Source organism: Galeopterus variegatus, unplaced genomic scaffold, assembly GCF_000696425.1.
Source record: "Galeopterus variegatus unplaced genomic scaffold, G_variegatus-3.0.2 Scaffold2442, whole genome shotgun sequence".
Taxonomy (NCBI): Eukaryota; Metazoa; Chordata; class Mammalia; order Dermoptera; family Cynocephalidae; genus Galeopterus; species Galeopterus variegatus.
The window spans coordinates 114,852-133,039 of record NW_007728553.1 but is presented as its reverse complement, the minus strand read 5'-3'; the positions used below and the strand labels follow the sequence as shown (position 1 = coordinate 133,039).

The 18,188-nt window shown below is 48.6% G+C and overlaps 1 protein-coding gene, 7 non-coding genes and 1 pseudogene across 8 annotated transcripts; 8 read left to right on the top strand and 1 right to left on the bottom strand.

The window, feature by feature from the left end:
• The first annotated feature begins 640 nt into the window (after positions 1-640).
• Positions 641-714, top strand: TRNAI-AAU. Its single transcript has one exon. It is a non-coding gene; the product is annotated as a tRNA-Ile (tRNA).
• A 426-nt stretch (positions 715-1,140) lies between these two features.
• On the top strand, positions 1,141-1,223 carry TRNAS-AGA. The gene has a single exon. It is a non-coding gene; the product is annotated as a tRNA-Ser (tRNA).
• Positions 1,224-1,493: 270 nt separating this feature from the next.
• TRNAT-AGU lies at positions 1,494-1,567 on the top strand. The gene has a single exon. It is a non-coding gene; the product is annotated as a tRNA-Thr (tRNA).
• A 3,244-nt stretch (positions 1,568-4,811) lies between these two features.
• Positions 4,812-4,883, top strand: TRNAP-CGG. Its single transcript has one exon. It is a non-coding gene; the product is annotated as a tRNA-Pro (tRNA).
• Positions 4,884-5,480: 597 nt separating this feature from the next.
• TRNAD-GUC lies at positions 5,481-5,552 on the top strand. The gene has a single exon. It is a non-coding gene; the product is annotated as a tRNA-Asp (tRNA).
• A 725-nt stretch (positions 5,553-6,277) lies between these two features.
• On the bottom strand, positions 6,278-6,349 carry TRNAG-UCC. The gene has a single exon. It is a non-coding gene; the product is annotated as a tRNA-Gly (tRNA).
• A 613-nt stretch (positions 6,350-6,962) lies between these two features.
• On the top strand, positions 6,963-7,034 carry TRNAW-CCA. Its single transcript has one exon. It is a non-coding gene; the product is annotated as a tRNA-Trp (tRNA).
• A 4,503-nt stretch (positions 7,035-11,537) lies between these two features.
• Positions 11,538-12,132, top strand: LOC103597860 (annotated as a pseudogene).
• Positions 12,133-14,082: 1,950 nt separating this feature from the next.
• Positions 14,083-18,166, top strand: AURKB (aurora kinase B). The gene is made up of 8 exons (XM_008581706.1): positions 14,083-14,162; positions 15,623-15,725; positions 15,834-15,888; positions 16,096-16,287; positions 16,590-16,728; positions 16,838-16,986; positions 17,566-17,740; positions 17,852-18,166. Exons 1-8 carry the CDS (start codon positions 14,115-14,117, stop codon positions 18,023-18,025), a joined length of 1,035 nt encoding a protein of 344 aa, XP_008579928.1. The 5' UTR covers positions 14,083-14,114; the 3' UTR covers positions 18,026-18,166.
• The last annotated feature ends 22 nt before the right edge of the window (positions 18,167-18,188 follow it).

Here is an 18,188-nt window from a genome sequence, read left to right as displayed (position 1 = left end):
GTCTTGGTTAACAAGGCTGGGCCCGGGAAGAAGTCAAGTATGAGAGCCTACAGTTGTTGGGAAGCGCAAGATGGATATGTGGGTGTGGGGGGAGGGAAGCACCCAGCTCTAGGAGGGGCATGTGAGGAAGCTACTATAGAACCCCAGTCAAAGGGTTTAGCACTGTGGGTTTCCCCAGGGCCAGGCCTAAGGCGCATCTTTATCAACACCATGAAATCAGCAGGAGCTTGTAGGTCACAATTAGGGGTTGCAGGAGCAATTATTTGGGGGTGCTTATGGATTTGGCTGGTGTGTCCACATTTCTTTCGTGGGGTCTGCTAGCTGGGTGGAGAAATAAAGCTGAGCTACACCTCTTGGAGCTGCTCGGAGGGCATTTCTTTCTTTTTTTTTTTTTTTTGTAGTGTTTTGTTTTTGGTGGTTGGCCGGTAAGGAGATCTGAACCCTTGATCTTGGAGTTAACAACACCGCGTTCTAAAGGGGCATTTCTTCCTGGCTATTAGGGATTCCTTCCAGTTTGTTCTTGGAAGAAGTTTGGGTAGCGGTAAAGCCCGCATGCCAAGAGTTTGATGAATTTAGCGTTGTCGTGCTCATACTTCAGCAATGCCACATGTAAGTTTCCAGAGGGAAAACCGTAACAGCCGGCCGGTTAGCTCAGTTGGTTAGAGCGTGGTGCTAATAACGCCAAGGTCGCGGGTTCGATCCCCGTACGGGCCACGAGGCGGTCTTTTCTTTTCTCATCCTGTCAGCCAAAAGTTGCTGGCAGAAATCGGTCGCCTCCTGATCACAAAACGACATTACACCTGTCGCTTCTCAAAACCTGAATTGCCAGCGCTCCTCTGGGCGTGGGAGGGCGGAGTTCTCTTGACCTGGGCGCAGGGAACGCTCCCAGCGGCCGTCGAGCGCTTTCTGGAGGCCGGTGGGAGGATGGGGAAGATCGAGGACGAGTATCTCAGAAAGGCGGAGCTCTGTGGGGCGCGGCCGCCAGCGGAAGGTTGATCTCGGTTCTGTTCTTTGGCGCGAGCGCCGTCCAGTCTTCTAGCCGTTGCAGTCCTGGAGCCGAGGAAGGTATAGGGCAGATGAAATGTTCCTGGAGCGTGGGAACTAAGAAATGTGTGAGATGAGAAATTGCAAGAGGTTCTTGTAGTCGTGGCCGAGTGGTTAAGGCGATGGACTAGAAATCCATTGGGGTCTTCCCCGCGCAGGTTCGAATCCTGCCGACTACGTCCCTTTTTCTCTCAACGTGCTCATTCCCTTCTCCAAAATGGAGAATCTGATCCAGTTTGCACCCATAAATATCCCGCTCGCAAAATTCTAGAATCCAGGGGGGTCTCCAATCATACAGTCTTGGCTGGATTTTAGATCTTTAATTTACTTCCTTCAACATTGGAGGGAATCCCTAATTTAAAAAAAAAAAATCTGAAAAAAACTGTGTCCTGGCTTCCACGGCTATATTCCTGTAGGAGGACACCCATAGAAATAGTATGGGCAGGTTTGGCGCCGTGGCTTAGTTGGTTAAAGCGCCTGTCTAGTAAACAGGAGATCCTGGGTTCGAATCCCAGCGGTGCCTCTATTCAATCGAGGATATAGAGTTTCCTACCATTTTGTGGCAGAATCCGCATTCCCTAGTGAATGTATGGGTTGTTTTTACATCAGAGAGCGCAAGAACTTCAGTTCCACCCCTAGAGCACCCGGATTTTCCTGCTGGGCCGAATGGCCGATCTCGGAAGGCTGCAGCCCCGAAAGACTGTCCTCTGAGCCCGGCGGGAGTCCCGCGCGGGCCCAGCGCGCCTCTGCCCGGCTGACGCCACACTCCACTGTGCGGGGGGACTAGTCCCCGCGTCCACCCACCCTCGGCGGGAAGGGCCACCCCTTCGCGCAGGCCTCATCCCCTACCCTGGGACTTGAGCCGCTTTGTTTTGCTTGGGTCTTCATTGTATTTCTTTTGGTTTGGGGCCTCATCATTTAATATTTTATATGTACATTATAACCTTTTCCGTGTAGCTTTTTCAATCCCTCTCCACAAGCGGGAAGTTAGGATTCGGAGTTAGTGGCAGGATTTGGCTGGCCTGGTGCCATCTGGTTTTCTGCAAGAGGTCGCTGAAGGGCTGGGACCAAGTGAACAAGGAGTAAAGAGAGAAACATTCTGGTGGGGTTTCCAGGAGCCTGGTGGGGAAGGATAGGGCGCGTTTCTGCAGCACTGAGCCGTAGAGAAGGCGAGAAATGGGATCCGTGAACTGTTGGTTGGCAGGGCCTAACCCCCTAGGAAGATAGGCAGAAAGGTATAGATACCATCCCTTGCCCCAAGAACCACTGTTAAGATGTCTAAGCAAAATTCTTGGCTCGAAGGAATTGCTATCTTGAGGTCAAGCAAGTGATGCAGCACCGCTGAGACCACGTTTGCGCCAAACACTCGGCTGGGCGCGGAGCTTAACCAAATGAATAAGGCACAGCCCCTTTTCTCAGCGCTCCTGGGAAGACACAATCACAACACAGTGCGCTAAGGGCACGGACGAGGGTGCGTGAGAACACTGAGAAAAGGGGCATTTCATCTGGTCTGAGGGTGGGGGGGTCAGGGAAGGCTTCCTGGTGGAGGTGAGTTAAGTCTAAAAGACCAAGTAGAAACTCGCCATATGCTCTATTAAATCACTGCTGTGTAACAGGCATTGTTCTGGGCTCTGGGAACGGAGCAGGGAACAAAAAGAGATGAAAAGTTCTGTCCTACTGGAGTTTATATTGGAGGGGAGGGAGTGACAGACAATAACCACAAAAAAATTTAAATTAAATTATATAATAGATGAATGCTACAATCAGAGTATGTTGGGGTGGGCAGGGGTTGGTTACTGAAATGTCAAGGGCTTGCACCAGGGAAGATACAGGAAAAGATAAATACAAGGCATGTTTAGGATTTTTTTAAAAAATAAAAGAGAACTCAATAACTCATAGGATGCAGAGTCTGAAGAAGGGATAGAAATTCAGGATGATGCCAGGATTGTCCCTTAGGGAGGTCCTGGGGGTGGGGGAGGCGGGGAGGGGAGTTGCCACTGCCTCAGATTCACCAAGGAAGTCTCACCCTTTCCTGTTTCCCACCCAGTCTCTCAAACCACCGTGACTGCCCAGAGTTAAACCTTAGAACTCAATCGTTCAGTGTAAAGCTGACTCCTGTTAAAAATGCAACATACTTCTATCAAAGTTGAAATAATGATCATCTGTTTACCCCTTAGTTCTTGGATTCTAAAAGTAGAATCCATGGATGGGACTTCAAGGTATCTGTGAATTCTCTAGTAAAGTATGCATTTTCCCAGGAAGAGGAGGCCTCAGCTTTCGTAATGGTTGTAAAGGATTTAGGCCTCACCCTCTGCACAGATTAAATGCCTGAGACCAGGTAAGAAAGAGTTGCCTGGAGAATTTGGCAGGGAAAGCTGGGGCCCAAAAAAGAGGGAGACAGGAATTGGAAAAGTCTGTGTGGGGAGGAGATGCCAGCGGTGAGAACCTCTTCATCCACCTGAAAAACTTGGGACACTGATGGGAAAGGCTGAGCTGACCTCTGCTGCCCTCCCCCAGTGTCTGGCCAGGGACACCTGGGAAAGAAAATACTTGGAGCCAAATTTCTCATTGAAGTCCCTCACCAAAGTATCTATGGATGGGGCATGAGGAAGGGCCTGACCCCACAAATCACACGATTGGGGCGTGGAACAAAATGATTTAGACCAGAGATGCTCTCAGGCTGGCCCAGGACTGCTGCAAGTCAGAACCCCGCTGGCAGGACCCTCTAGAGTAGGCACTGGGCTGGGGGACAGCAGGACGCGTGGTCCGCAACTGACTCCACAAGATATTGACGGGTCTCTTGGCAGCCCCGTAAAGAGCATGGTGAGTATATTATTAACAGCTTAGAAGTTCACCGAGAAGCCCACGGAACACTGCAAAATCCCAAATCCGGACCTACAGGCCTGGGACCGCACTTACGCGGCCGCGTGCCTCAGAGCCCCTTACCTTCCGGGGGTCTCAGGCGGCAAGTAGGAGGGTCTCCCTCTGGGAGGGAACTGGAGAGCACAGGCTAGACGGGAGGGTAGGGGCAACCTGATCTCACAGGCCGGAAGCCCCGGGGCCAATGCTGGCAGGTGTTGTAGGGGTCAGGGCCGCGTCCGGTCGCAGGCCCGGCGCCCCGCCCCACGCCGCAGGTTGGAAAGCTGGGCCCCCCCCATAGCCCGACGGCCACACAGCTCAATGACGCCTCTTCCGTGGGTCTTAGCCCCAGAAATTATTCCTCTGTCACTCGCCTGGGCACTGCACGCGGTCTGGGGAGACCAGGGGCTGTCGACCGGTCTGGCCCGGTCAGCCCAGGAGGATGGACAGACACAGGGACGGCGAGGGGAGCTGGTGTTCACTAGAGATTTCAGGGCTCAAGAACTGTCCCCGGCCCGTTCCGAGACCAGGCAACTCCACCGCTTGTCTTCAAACCCAGTGCCGGGGCGCTGGGTCCGAGGATTGCGGGCGGGGTCGGGAAGGGTCGAGACCCCGGGTTATGGGATGGCGCAGGGAGCGGGAACCCGGATGCTCAGGGGAGCCGTGGAGGGCGTCAGGGAGCTAGGCCGGGATCACTCCCTCCCACTTCCTCGACGCTAGTTCCTGGGAGGAGTCGGATCCCGAGGGCCCGGAGCCAAGAGAGATTCCCAGACGCCTGCTCCGGAGGGTCCAGCCTCGAGCGGTGGTGCCTGAGCTTACGCCAGGAGAGCTCCGCCGCGCGTGGTGTCCCCAAGACTGCGGCAAGCCGGTACGACCTCTAAGGGCGACCGCGGCCACGGCTGTTCGTCGGCTCGTTGGTCTAGGGGTATGATTCTCGCTTCGGGTGCGAGAGGTCCCGGGTTCAAATCCCGGACGAGCCCGCTGTGGGTTTTCTTTTCTGTGACCTGAACTGCCCCACGATTTGTGTCACCTGAACAGAGCTAGGGGAGGCTGGGCTGGAAACCGATCGCTGTGAACTGTTGTGCAGTGACCTCTTTTGTTCTGAGTACGTAGACTCCCCGGTGCCGAGAAGAATCCCAGTGCGCAGTCCTTCCCGGCGTTCCAGGGAGAGCGGGGACACGTCCAGACGTGGGCAAGACGCTCACTTTCTGCTCCCTGCTTTCCTGCTTGGTGCCTCGCCTTGGGCACCAGAGCCTGGTTTCGGTTTGATCGATGCCTGTCCACCTATAGTGTGGATGACAGGTACTGGAATGGGATGGAACCTATTCGGAGTGTGTTCGGGACACCCCAGGGGTTGTCAGAGCTCAGGTCTCTGCAGCCTTGGGCATCTCTGTCTCTTTTGGTCACTTCTGTTCGTTTCCGCCCTTCTCGGGACTCGCGTTCGGTTGTTGTCTAGAACGCGCATAGGTTTGCGGTCAGCATTTTTCAGTGACCAGACCCCTGAAGATCCGATCCTCAGCGCACAAGCCGATCAAGAACTCAGATCAACGACCTGGAGGGAGTCCTTTTCAGCTTATTCCTCGTTAGTATAGTGGTGAGTATCCCCGCCTGTCACGCGGGAGACCGGGGTTCGATTCCCCGACGGGGAGAGAAGCAGGTATTTTTGGAATCTCCATTAAAAATAATTTATAATCTATTTTATAATTCATTAAATCCTACTTATTTAGAAAATATCCGTCTGGGCCCTGGGATAGATATATAAATAAGACGCAGAGGAAGAAAGGAGGGGAGGAGTTTTTCCGGCTCTCGAGCTCAGAGAGTTTACATAGACAACGGCTGGCCGGTACGGGTCAAGTTTATATTTTACTCCAAGTAAATATAAACTTAAACGTGTGTGCAATTTAAACGTGTGGCTAAATTAGCCACTATTCCCTTCTTTCAATATGGCGTGTTCGTTGACGTTGGCTTCAAAAACACAGATGAGCAAACGGCACAGAACAGAAACGACCCGGGTACTCGTGACTTGATTAGGGTCAGACCTGACCTTCTGCACTCGCTTCATCCCCGTCTCAGACCGAGACCGAGCGAGCGGCTTCGACGTCGGGACGGGGGACATCACCGCTTCTGCGTCTGCGGATTCGCGCCGCGACTCGCGCACAGCCCCAGTCCCGGGCGGAGATACCCCAAAGGGCTTCTTGACGGGAGGGGCGTAGATGCAGCAGCTGTCAAGGAACGTGGTAGCCTGGCAGGGATCGCAGGGCCCTCGTAACAGCCGTCAACGCGCGACGCCGGGACCCAGATTACTTGGATTGGGGCAGAAAACGGTGCCCAGGTTACTTGGATTGGAACAGAAAAACCTTTCGAAAACGGTACTTGCGTTGGCCGGGAATCGAACCCGGGTCAACTGCTTGGAAGGCAGCTATGCTCACCACTATACCACCAACGCCTTTCAGAGTCGATTAGTCCCAGATTCAGATAAGGTTTTCCTCGGTCGTCCTGAGTGACGTGCTCGGAGGCCTCGGCGAGTTGGGGGGCGGGCACCAGCGAGGCCGAGGCAGGAGTAACCGCTGCCGTCTGTCCCGCTCCCATCAACGCCAGTACGGGCCGGTCACCCAGCGTGAGACCGCATGGTTATACCAGCCTCGGATAAGGAAACCGAGGCTCAGGGCAGCTGAGTAGGAGGGTTTCCTGAGTCACCGACAGAGCTGGCGTCAAGTCTAAAATCGGGGGCGACGACTGCAGCAACACCGTAACGATTTACCATCCCTAGAAAAAAGTCCCAAACACGTAAAACTCGCTTCTCTGTTGAGTGACCTCAGTGTTTTTGAAGGTTAAAGAATTGGACCTTAAGCCAAGTGCGCCTTAGCACGATTTGCTTCTCTTCGTCATTTACCCAGAGGATGTTTAATTCCTAAGCGCATGCCCGCGCGACTCGCCCACAGGCGACTCGGAAAACTGCGCAGACACCACCTCAGAGGAGGGGCCTGAGAGTAAAACTCCGCCTCCCAGTGCTGACGACGCGTCTGTTCACGAGACCGGCCCAGCCGCGGACTCGAGAAGGCCTCGTGGCGCAACGGTAGCGCGTCTGACTCCAGATCAGAAGGTTGCGTGTTCAAATCACGTCGGGGTCAAAAGGAGCACTCATTTTAGGTATTCAAATAGGTTTGTGATGACATTTTTCCGGAACGTAAAAAAACCCTCCTTCTGTTATATAAGTATACAAGCTAGAGAATTTCTCTGACTCTGTTTTTCTGAAGTATCTGAATGTTCTCCTTAAATACAAATTTGGGCACTTTTATTTCAAATTTCACTGTTTCTGTCAAATCAACCAATTAAAATAGTAATACCTTTAATCTCATGGATATTTTAAGCACGTTAACACAGAAATTGTTCATGAACAGTCCCCACCTCTTGTTCAGAAAATGTATTTGGAGCAATACATGGTCTCTATTGGAAAGAATGTAGCCATAATTAATCATTTTTAAAGGAATATAGTCATTTGTAATAATTATTCTAAACCACTGTTTTCATTTTTGGCAATTTAACTTACACTTGCCAGTGGTGTCCATAATCTTGTACTCCATTATTTTCATTCATTGTTGTAATAAAAATATGATTCTATAGTTCTTATAATTATTATTTTAATGACCACCTACAATTTGATGACAATTTTGTAAATCATTAAACAATTCTAAAGTTGGACATTTTGGTTGTCTGATTTTGTACATTTTTTCCCTTACTCTTTAAAATGTTGCCATGAGCATGTTTGTACATCTTTTTTTCTTTGCCACTATGGAATTAGGTCCGTGACATAAATTTTCTGAAACTTCAGGTTCCGGCTCAAGTTTCTCCTTAGCTGTTTCTGCTAACTGTAAAGCCGTCCAAGGGCTGTGTGAGTTTTTCAAACAAAAATGATCTTTCTTTCTTTTTCATTAATTATTTTTCCAGTGTTGTTTACTTGTATTCGGAATTTGGGTTCAGAATTTATTTTTATTTTTGGGGTTTTTTTTGGGGGGGGTTCAAAAATTTTTAAATGTTTTTCATCGCCTCTGATGTTCTATCCATGTCAACTTGATGTAAAACGCAAGGGTATAAAATACGAGGGTACTCCAAAACTTCGCGGAAAGAAAAATTGGAAGACCATACGAATCTTTCCACGAACTTTTTTTTCTTTTTCTTTTTTTTTTCTTGTGTGTGTGTGTGTGTGTGTGTGTGTGTGTGTTTTAAATTTCCACCCACGAACTTGTTGAAGTCTTCAGCTGTCACTAGAAGCCTGGAACCACTTGCATTTTTCCTGTTTCTGGTACATTGAAAAGAAAACCCAGAAATTCAGGCCAGCCACTCCATAGGCCTTGTCCTTCCCAACGTGCAATTTCTTCCCTTGACATCTCTCTCCTTAACTAACAGAGTGCCTTTGTTGGCGTGACAGGCTTGGGCTGCTGAGGAAGAATTTAAGCCATCTCAGCACCAGCCGCACAGCAGACGCCCCCCAGGTTGGAATCTGTGCCCTGCCCTCCCCTTCTCTCCCTTCCCCTCCCTCACCCCTGCCCCGCCCTCTGCCAGAGCTGTCACTGTGTCACGTGTCCCAAGACAGAGGCGGACAGTCGACCAGCCCTGGTTACAGAAGCTGTGTGTGCTCCAGTTGAAGAACTGCTGATGATTTAGCAAGGCGACAACCTAGGAACTCTGGCGACCTAACGCGGAGCAGGTGTGAGGCTGGCCCTCTGGAAGTCCTGCTCCCCCTCTCTGGCTGCCCAAACCAGAGCAACCTTGCCTGCATTAATTATCTTATAAGAAGATGCAAAATGGTAATTTTCTACTTCTATCTTTTCGCCTACATTTACTAGCTGACACATACACACACGAACATAGTCATAACAAAAGTAAGGAGGAAATACTCATGACAGCTATAGTCCTTGTTTCACTACCTGGTCACGTGGTGGTCACTTGTATTTGTAACTACCTTCTTCTGCTACTCGTTCTGTGTTCCCTTCACCTTCAGCAAGCACCTCAGCTGGTCCTTTACCTGGTGGGGAGACCCAAACCTTCATTTCTAAAGGTTCTTAGCCATTGGTAGTCCTGCCTGGATTGGGTTGTTGTAATTTTCCACTGACCTTAAAATCTGTATCTGTCTGCTCCAGCTGCCATAACAAAATACCACAGACTGGGTGACTTAAACAATAGGCGTTTATTTTCTCAGAGTTCTAGAGGCTAGAAGCCCAAGATTAAGATGCCATCAGGGTTGCTGTCTGGTGAGACTTCTCTTCCTGGCTTGTAGATGTCCTTCTTCATCCCTGTGTCTCCACATCCTCATGTGGCCTTTCTCATGTGTTGGTGGGGAAGAGAGAGAGCTCTGGTGTCTCTTCCGCTTCTCACAATGACACCAGCCCTATTGGATTAGGTCCCTACCCTTATAACCTCAGTAAACCTTAACTACATCCCCAAAGGGCCTATCTTGAAATACTGTCATATTGGGGGTTAGGACTTTAACATATGATTTTTGGAGGGACACAATTCTGTCCATAACAACAATAGAGGAAAATGGTAGAGAATCAATATACATAGACCTAATTCTTGAAATTTTACACTGGAGCTTCACCTGTATGTCTTTATCTCTTTAAAAAAAAATCAGAAGCAAATATAGCAAAACATATTAAGACATGACTAATTGAATAGTAGTTACACAGGTGCTTTTCAAGAGCATTCTTGATATTAAAGATATTTCATAATTTTTGTGGTAAAATATATTTAACATAAAATGTACCATTTAAACATGACTAAGACGATAATATTGAATGAAAGAAGTCAGGCACAGAATATATACTGTATGATTCCCTTCGTATAAAGCAAGCAAAACTAGTGTGAATATATGGGGTTAGAAGTCAGGATAGTGGTTACTCCTGAGAAAGTGTGACTGAAAAGGAGGCCAAGAGGGCCCCTTGGAAATGTTTGTTTCTTTACCTGGGCTCTGGTTACACAGATACGTTCAACTTGTGAAAATCCATCCAGCTGTAGATTTCCTGTATGAATGCTTCAATTAAAAGTTAAAAAATGCATCAGAGGCATAGCGTAGAGGCTTGCTGTTCAGGCACCTGAGGAGGCACTCTGTCCCTGCTGATTCTTCCAGGGATGGTGCACAAATGGCCCATACTCTAGACCTGGACAGGGCCTCAGGCCTCAGTCATCATGGCAGAAACTCATTTGGTCCAGGCCTGTGGTTTGTACCAAAGGCAAACACTTGGGCTACAATAGTCAAGAATAAACCCCAGCAATGATGTCGTTTGCCCTGGGTAAGTCTGGTAAGTTACCCAGGTAAGTCTGGATGGAGGACAGCCATGTCTTGACGTGCCTACTTAACTCAGCAGTGTTGCCTCAGGTTTACCTTAAGGAGTACAACTCAGTGGGGAAATGCAGGGATACTGACCAAGCTTCCCCAAGAAGCCCCTTCCCGACCCTCCCAGTCTGCCTCTCATTTCTGGAAGGGACTTGTTGGTTGATGATGAGAATTTTGAAATTTCTTATTGTGATATTCCATTATCAGGAATAAAAGGAACTGACATCTGTGCCTCCCAAACATTGTAGTATCCTAGCCATCCTGCCCTGACCTTTGGAACACAATATAGTTCTAACCCTTCCCAGTCACGTGAAAGACAGTGACAATTACCCTCATGGCCACCTCTCGTTGTTACTTGGCCAGTAGCTAGAATGAACCTCTAACATGACCTGGGAGGTGAAAAGCAAAGAGTAATGAAGAAAGATGGCTGGCTAGCTCAGTTGGTTAGAGTGTGGTGCTGATAACCCAAAGTCCAGGCTTTGATCCCTGAACCCACCAACTGCCCAACAACAAAGGAAGGAAAGAGTTACCCTCAGAGGGGAGGGGGGAAAGAGTAATGAGGCAAGGAATTACTCTCAGAGGGAACTGCTAATCCTGTGAAGGACTTTTAAGAACAACATAGTAATGACACAAGAATAAACATTTTTAGGACAGTACATTTGGGTATGCCTGACCAAGAGGAGCAGAACCTAATTTCAGAAGGGACTATGTTTACTGTTGTGGATGTATATTGTTGGTATTCAAAGGGTTGTCCACAGACTAGTGCCATTTCAGGAACTGTTTCTTTCTGGTCCAGGACACAGATAGAATTTGAGAGTAAGCACTTAAAAACTATCGTAGCGTGTATCAGAGTACTATTATATATGTTGATTATAACAAAAAAATGTGGGCTTGTAATTTTTATATGTTTTTTTAGATTTCCTCTCTCAAGGAATTAATTTGTATTGTATTTTATAAAAGTATCGATCTGCAGTAGTCATGTGACACAGTTCTGGGCAATAAGAAATCTACTGGGCACTCCTAGAAAGGCTTCTGCTTTTCTTGATAAACTGGACAGATAGAGTTGGCAGTCATCTTGCAATGATAAGGGAAATGTTAAGAGAATCACAAAGAGGCCAATCCTGATCTCGAACATTGTTCAGTTCCTAAACCAACCACCTACCTCCTGATTTCTTGCTGTGTAAGGGAAAATAGATCCCTATTATTTATGCAATTAACAAGTTTTTTGTTGCTTGAAACCAAAAGCATTATGAACTAATTTAGAGACCTATAGGGCTGGTGATTTGTTGCCAGAAGGAAGATGGCAGATCTGGAGGAGCAGTTGTCTGATGAGGAGAAAATGCATATAGCAGCAAAATTTATCATTCATGTCTGTCCTGTTCTGTTATTGCTTAATAATGATAATCTTATAATAACAATAATAATGTTCGGGGAAGGAGCATTCCATGCATTTGCACAGTATAACTCGGACAAATTTACTCCATTAAAAATTGAATGTTATGAAGATCAGGTATTGATAACAGAATATGGTGATTTGGGAAGTGGAGAGGTTTTGGACCCAAAAAACAGAATCTGTTTCAAATTTGATCACTTAGGAAAGGAATCAACTGATCCATGACCCTATGAAGCAGAAAATGCAATTGAATCATGGAGAACTTCAGGAAGTGCTCTGCGAGCTTACATAAAAGAACATTACCTGAATGAGGTCTGCACTGTGTAGGGTATAAAAATAGGTGGATAGTAAATCATTATTACATGCATAGAAAGCCATCAGTTCCAAGCAAAAACTTTTGGAATGCTTGTTGGAGGTCAAAGTGGAAGCTTACAATTACTCTTTCAACCACTCAAGTGGTTGGCATCTTAGAAATTTAGGTTCATTATCACAAAGATGGTAATGTTCAGCCAATGAGTCATAAAGATATACAAGATTCCCTAACGGTGTCTAATGAGGTGAAAACAGCAAAATAATTTATAAGGATTGTAGAAGCTGCAGAAAATGAGTACCAGACTGCCATCAGTGAGAATTATCAGACAATGTCAGACACTACTTTCAAAGCCTTACATCGACAGTTGCCAATTATGTGCACTAAGATAGAGTGGAACAAGATCCTTAGCTACAAGATTAGCAAAGAGATGCAGCATGAATAAGATGAACATTGCATGATCGGATCATTCTAGTGTCTTTGCGTTAAAAAAAAATTACTGCAAAAGTGTCAGAACTATTAAGCTGCCCAATCAGATGGGCTGTTGCCATTTAAAGTCACTGTAATTAATTAGTTTGGTTAGAGCACGAAATTTAGCTAATTAACCATTATTTTTTATTTCTTTTATTCAAAGAGGATTGAAAATCAGTTTGATTTAAATGTCTTTTACTATCTCTTATGCCTTTCTTACAATGAAGAGATGATTCCTCTAGTTTAAGGTTAAAAGATTTTGAAGTGTTTCAAAAATAGTTTACTTACTGTAACCCTAAAATTGTTGTATTTTGGTTTATGAAATGGGTAACTTTTGTTATTTGCCCAATTCTTTTTAATGGGGTCAATAATAGACATTCTGGGATGGGGCCAACTTCCTTCTCAGTCCCACAAAACTGTAGATGCTTTCAGAAGTGTGAATAGCTGGGAGAGTGGATGTTAGCCAGATAACCACAATGTCCACTTTAATAGGTCTCCATCAGGTTAGGGCTTTTAGGTTGTCAGCAACAGGAACTAACTACAGCAGAAACCGACTTCACAGAATGGGGAAACAGGTAATTCCCTAAAGGAAAATTAGGGTGTTATTATTAGAAGAAAGGTGAAGGGTGCTGCAAACATACACTGCTTATTTCATAGAAAGTCCCAAAATGTATTCATTTAGCCCAATAATGACATTTCAGGGTAAGAAAGAGCAGAAAAGTAGGGAGAGTGGTAGAAAGGAGGAAAAATGAGAGTGGTTGCAAACTACGTGACGGCTATCAGGGAGCCTGCAGAGGAAGGCCGGTTACTGGAAAATTCCTCCGAGGAACGTGAAGAACAAAATAGTAATGACACAGGAATAAACGCACACGCAAACGAACAAACAACGGAATAGAGAGCCATAAAGAGACACCAGCGTACACGATGACGATACATCAAGGGCAGCTTTGAAATACATTGAGAACGGGGCGGTTTAACAAAATGGTGCGGGCACAATTGGCTCTTCATCTGGCAGAAAACGAAATGAGACCCTAGCTCATACACACACAAGGATAAGTTTTGATTATATTAACGATTTAATTTTAAAAAGAAAGAAAAAGAAAAGAAGAAGAAGGAAGGAAGGACAAGACAGAAAATATTTGATTGGGGACTTGGGAAACTTTCCTAAACCGGAACCTGCGCGTGCGTGGGATCCCATTCCGCCTCTTCCATTGGGCCCTCATGGCTTACGTCACAGGACATCTAGCCAATGATAATTGGCCATGGGCGGTGCGCTCAGCCAATGGGACCCGGGCGGGATATTTGAAAAGGGCGCGGCGGGGGCGCGGCCGGGCAGGTTCAGTCGTTTGCGGGCGGCCGGGAGAGTATCTGTGCCGCGGGCTCCGGGTGATCTGGCCTCTTTTCGCGGGCCTAGCGCCGGTGGAGGGCAGGTGATCAGGCAGATCGGGATTCTGTTGGGGGGCCCGCGAGCATCCCGCTGGGCTGCCGAGGGGTGGGGCCCGTAGCAGGGCGGGGACGGCGACAGGAGCGCCCGGATGTGCGGGACCGGGGCCCCCGTGCTGACCACTCCCTTCCACCATCCCAGGCTAGCGCTTCCGGCTGGGTCGGTCCGACTGCTTCCTCTTTCCCTCCCTCTTTTTTTCTGCTTCTCACGGCTCTATTTCCCTTCTCCGCCCAGCTCTCCTCCCCCTTTTTCTCTAAGGATGGCCCAGAAGGAGAATGCCTACCCCTGGCCCTACGGCCGGCAGACGGTAAGGCCCTTTTCTCCCTCCCCGGCCTCCCCTCCCCCCGCATGGCGAGTTCCTGCTTGGAGATTTGAGGTCCCGCAGAGGGCGATCCTCTGAGCACTTTCTTCCCCGTTATTCTCCAACGTATGGACCTCAAGAGTTTGCTGTCAGAACCTGGTCTGGTCATTTGCAGCCACATCCTGTTAGTTGCTGCCAACTTGACCAGCCAGTGACTCCTCACCTGTGAGGACCTCTGTAGGGCTGAGCCTACTTGTCACATAAAAATGATATCTGAGACTGAGCAGGCAGGGTCAGGCCTTCAGGCCATGATTCCCAACGCTTGTCCTGAAAAAATAAATTAGGCAGGAAATAGAAATAAACTCTAGAGGGATAGAGATAAAGTTACTGTTTGAAAGGTCCAGGACACGTCTAAATTAATCATTTGGAATTTGTTTTAATCACTGGTGTAAGGTAAAGATCCTAATAGATTTATCTTCCTGTCCAAACACCTTTCACTGAAGAGTCTACTCTGATTTCAAATGCCACCTTAATTTTACATATATTAAATTCCCACATAGATGTGGGTTTATTTCTGGACTGTATTTTGTTCAACTTGCTTATTTGTCAGTCTACTAATACCACTTTGTCAACAGGTTTTTAGGGGCACTGGGGCTTTCTTCTTCTCTTGGCTGAATAAGAAAGAAGGGGCTCTGCACAGGCTTTGCTTCCCCTTGGTGGGGCTTGGGTATCCTGGAGAGTCCATCCGTTCTGTTGTCTGCCAGCTCCTTCCTTCAGGGGGCACAGAGTGAGGCTATCAGGAATGGAGTCTGAATGAGAAACCTTTATCCCTTTTACCTTGGTCACTCCCAAAAGAAAGTGTGTCTATTACTCCGAGAAGCTGAAAATGAGAGGTGGTCCAGGGCCATTAGAATAGCCCTCAGTGTCCCTAAAGCTGTTGTTGCAAAGGGGTAAATATTGATGTTTGCTGCAACATTTAAGGCCTCAAGGACCTTATCTAAGCCTTAACAGATTGAGCTTCTTAGGAGACTTTGAGACTACCTCTGTGCTAAAACTCCCTGAATTGTGGATGTTCATTGGCCCAGCCCTCTACTGTCCCCTGGGGTAGCGGGGAGGGTGAATGAGTGTGGTGTTATAGACAGGACTATACAGGTCGGACAGCTTCATAGCTGAGAAGGTGATGTAGGCCAGGGCCAAGAGGTGAAATGTTAGGTGTTGGAGTGAGTCCTTTGCCCCTTATCTTAGGCTAACTTAGGGTGTTTAGTAATAAACCATTTTAATATGGGGCAGTGAGCAGAGTCTTGGGGCAGGGGAGCAAAATTGTGGTATCAGTGTTTCTCTTTGAACTGGGGGTGGGTGGATGGGTGGGTGGCTCTTTAGCAAGCAGCTGAAATGCTGCTTGTAGCACATTCTGGCCTGATCACCAGGACAAAGCCATCCTCAGAGCTACCCCCGCTCCTTCTCAGGTTCCATCTGGCCTGAACACCCTGCCCCAGAGAGTCCTCCGCAAGGAGACTGCCACCCCATCTGCACTTGTCCTCATGAGCCGCGCCAATGCCCAGCCCACAGGTAACTGGGACAAGAGGGAGAGGATTGACCTGAGAGGACAAGAGTCTATGGGAGGGTATAGTATGAGAATGTCAAAGGAGGTTCTCAACTTACCTGTTCTCTCCTTAGCTGCCCCTGACCAGAAAGTGGCAGAGAACAGCAGCGGGACACCCAATTTCTTAATGTAAGTGCCCCAAGCCTTGGGATGGAAAAGAGAGGGTGGGGCACTTGAACAGGCAGGAAATGGGGGGAGCAAAACCTAAGGGCAAGAGGAGTAGGGATGCAGAGGAATGGGGCTGAGGGCAGGATGCGATGAGGGAATGGGAGAAAGCAAACACCTCAGATGACCGACAAAGCAGCACTGGGCTGCCCTCCTCCACTTTCTAACCAGGCGGCCCTTCACAATTGACGACTTCGAGATTGGCCGTCCTCTGGGCAAAGGCAAGTTTGGAAATGTGTACTTGGCTCGGGAGAAGAAAAGCCATTTCATCGTGGCACTCAAGGTCCTCTTCAAGTCGCAGATAGAGAAGGAGGGTGTGGAACACCAGCTGCGCAGGGAGATCGAAATCCAGGCCCACCTGCAGTACGGGTTGATACTCTCTGAGCCTAAGCCCCTCTGCTCCCTCAACCCTAGCTCATTGTGCAACCCCCCAACATCCAGGTTGCTGTCTCTGCAGCTGTGGCCAGCGAGCCCCTTTAGCTCTCAGTCCAAGCCAGAGCCTTGAATCCAGACAGCTGCCTCCAGTTCCCCCTTTCTACTTCCAGCCCTGGTGTCCCCAACCTGGTCCCCATCTTACCCCAGTTCACCCCATATGCACCCTGTAATCTTTCCTGGCTCCCTAACACCAGGATGCAGCCTGAGGCCTCCTCTGTCTCTCCCCGCAGTCATCCTAACATCCTGCGTCTCTACAACTATTTTTATGACCGGAGGAGGATCTACTTGATTCTGGAGTATGCCCCCCGGGGGGAACTCTACAAGGAGCTGCAGAAGAGCCGCACTTTTGACGAGCAGCGAACAGCCACGGTCGGGGCGGGTGGGCACCTGGGGCACCAGCAGGGGACTGGAGGCTGGGGGTACACTGCTCCTAGCTGGGGTCCCTCCTTGTCTGAGTGCCTGTCATTGGCCCTTTCAGATCATGGAGGAGTTGGCGGATGCTCTGATGTACTGCCACGGGAAGAAGGTGATTCACAGAGACATAAAGCCGGAGAATCTGCTCTTAGGGCTTAAGGGAGAGCTGAAGATTGCTGACTTCGGCTGGTCTGTGCATGCCCCCTCTCTGAGGTATGATGGCCGGGAGGCCAGCCCTGGGTGTGAGGCTGCAACATTCAAAGTAAAACTTTTCCAGATCTTGCTACCCAGAGTCATTGGGGTTTGTCCTCAAGCAAATATAGACACAGGAATATCTTCACAAAAATAGGAGACTCACAGTTCTGTCATCCAGATTTTTCACTCAGTATATTGGGACCCTCTTGCCATATCACTGAAAATACTCCCACGTCACTTTTGATGGCTTTATAGTATTGCACAGCAGAGATGCAACCTGACCTATTTAGCAGAACATGCTTGATGGGCATTAGAGATGTATCCACGTTTTCCTTTAATTCCAAGATGAACATTGCCCTTATATCTGATTATTTTACTAAGATGCATCCTCAGTGTAGACATGCTAGGGCAGTGCATAGGCCCACCTCTGGGGCTTTGGTTTATATTGTCACCTCATCCCTACCCCAGTGGCCCTGCCTGGCTGGAACACTCCCCTGTTGCATTCTGGGTCTCTTGGCTCCCTGCCATCAGGCAGCAGGGAAAGGAGAGACCCTTCATGTCCCTGGGACCCCTACCCACTCTCCTCATCCCACCCAGGAGGAAGACAATGTGTGGAACCCTGGACTACCTGCCCCCAGAGATGATTGAGGGGCGCATGCACAATGAGAAGGTGGACCTGTGGTGCATCGGAGTACTCTGCTACGAGCTGCTGGTGGGGAACCCACCCTTCGAGAGTGCTTCACACAACGAGACCTATCGGCGCATCGTCAAGGTGGTAGGGCTGCAGGGCCTGGGGTGGGAAGAGTGTACTTGCACAGCCAAGGAAAATGTAGCCAGGGTAAAACTAATGTGGCCCTTCCTTCTCCTTTGTCCACATTTGCAGGTGGACCTGAAGTTCCCCACTTCTATGCCCATGGGAGCCCAGGACCTCATCTCCAAGCTGCTCAAGCATAACCCCTCAGAACGGCTGCCTCTGGCCCAGGTCTTAGCCCACCCTTGGGTCCGGGCCCACTCTCGGAGGGTGCTGCCTCCCTCTGCCCTTCAGTCTGTCCCCTGATTGTCTCTGTCATTTACTCAATTGTGTCTGTGTTTGTATGTCTGTGTATGTGGAGTGGGAAGGAGGGATCCTGGCCGGTTCCCTTATCTGTCTTCTACCTCCTTTTTGTTTAATAAAGGCTGAGGCTTTTTGTACTGATGAGTGTACATGTTTTGAGCTGGAG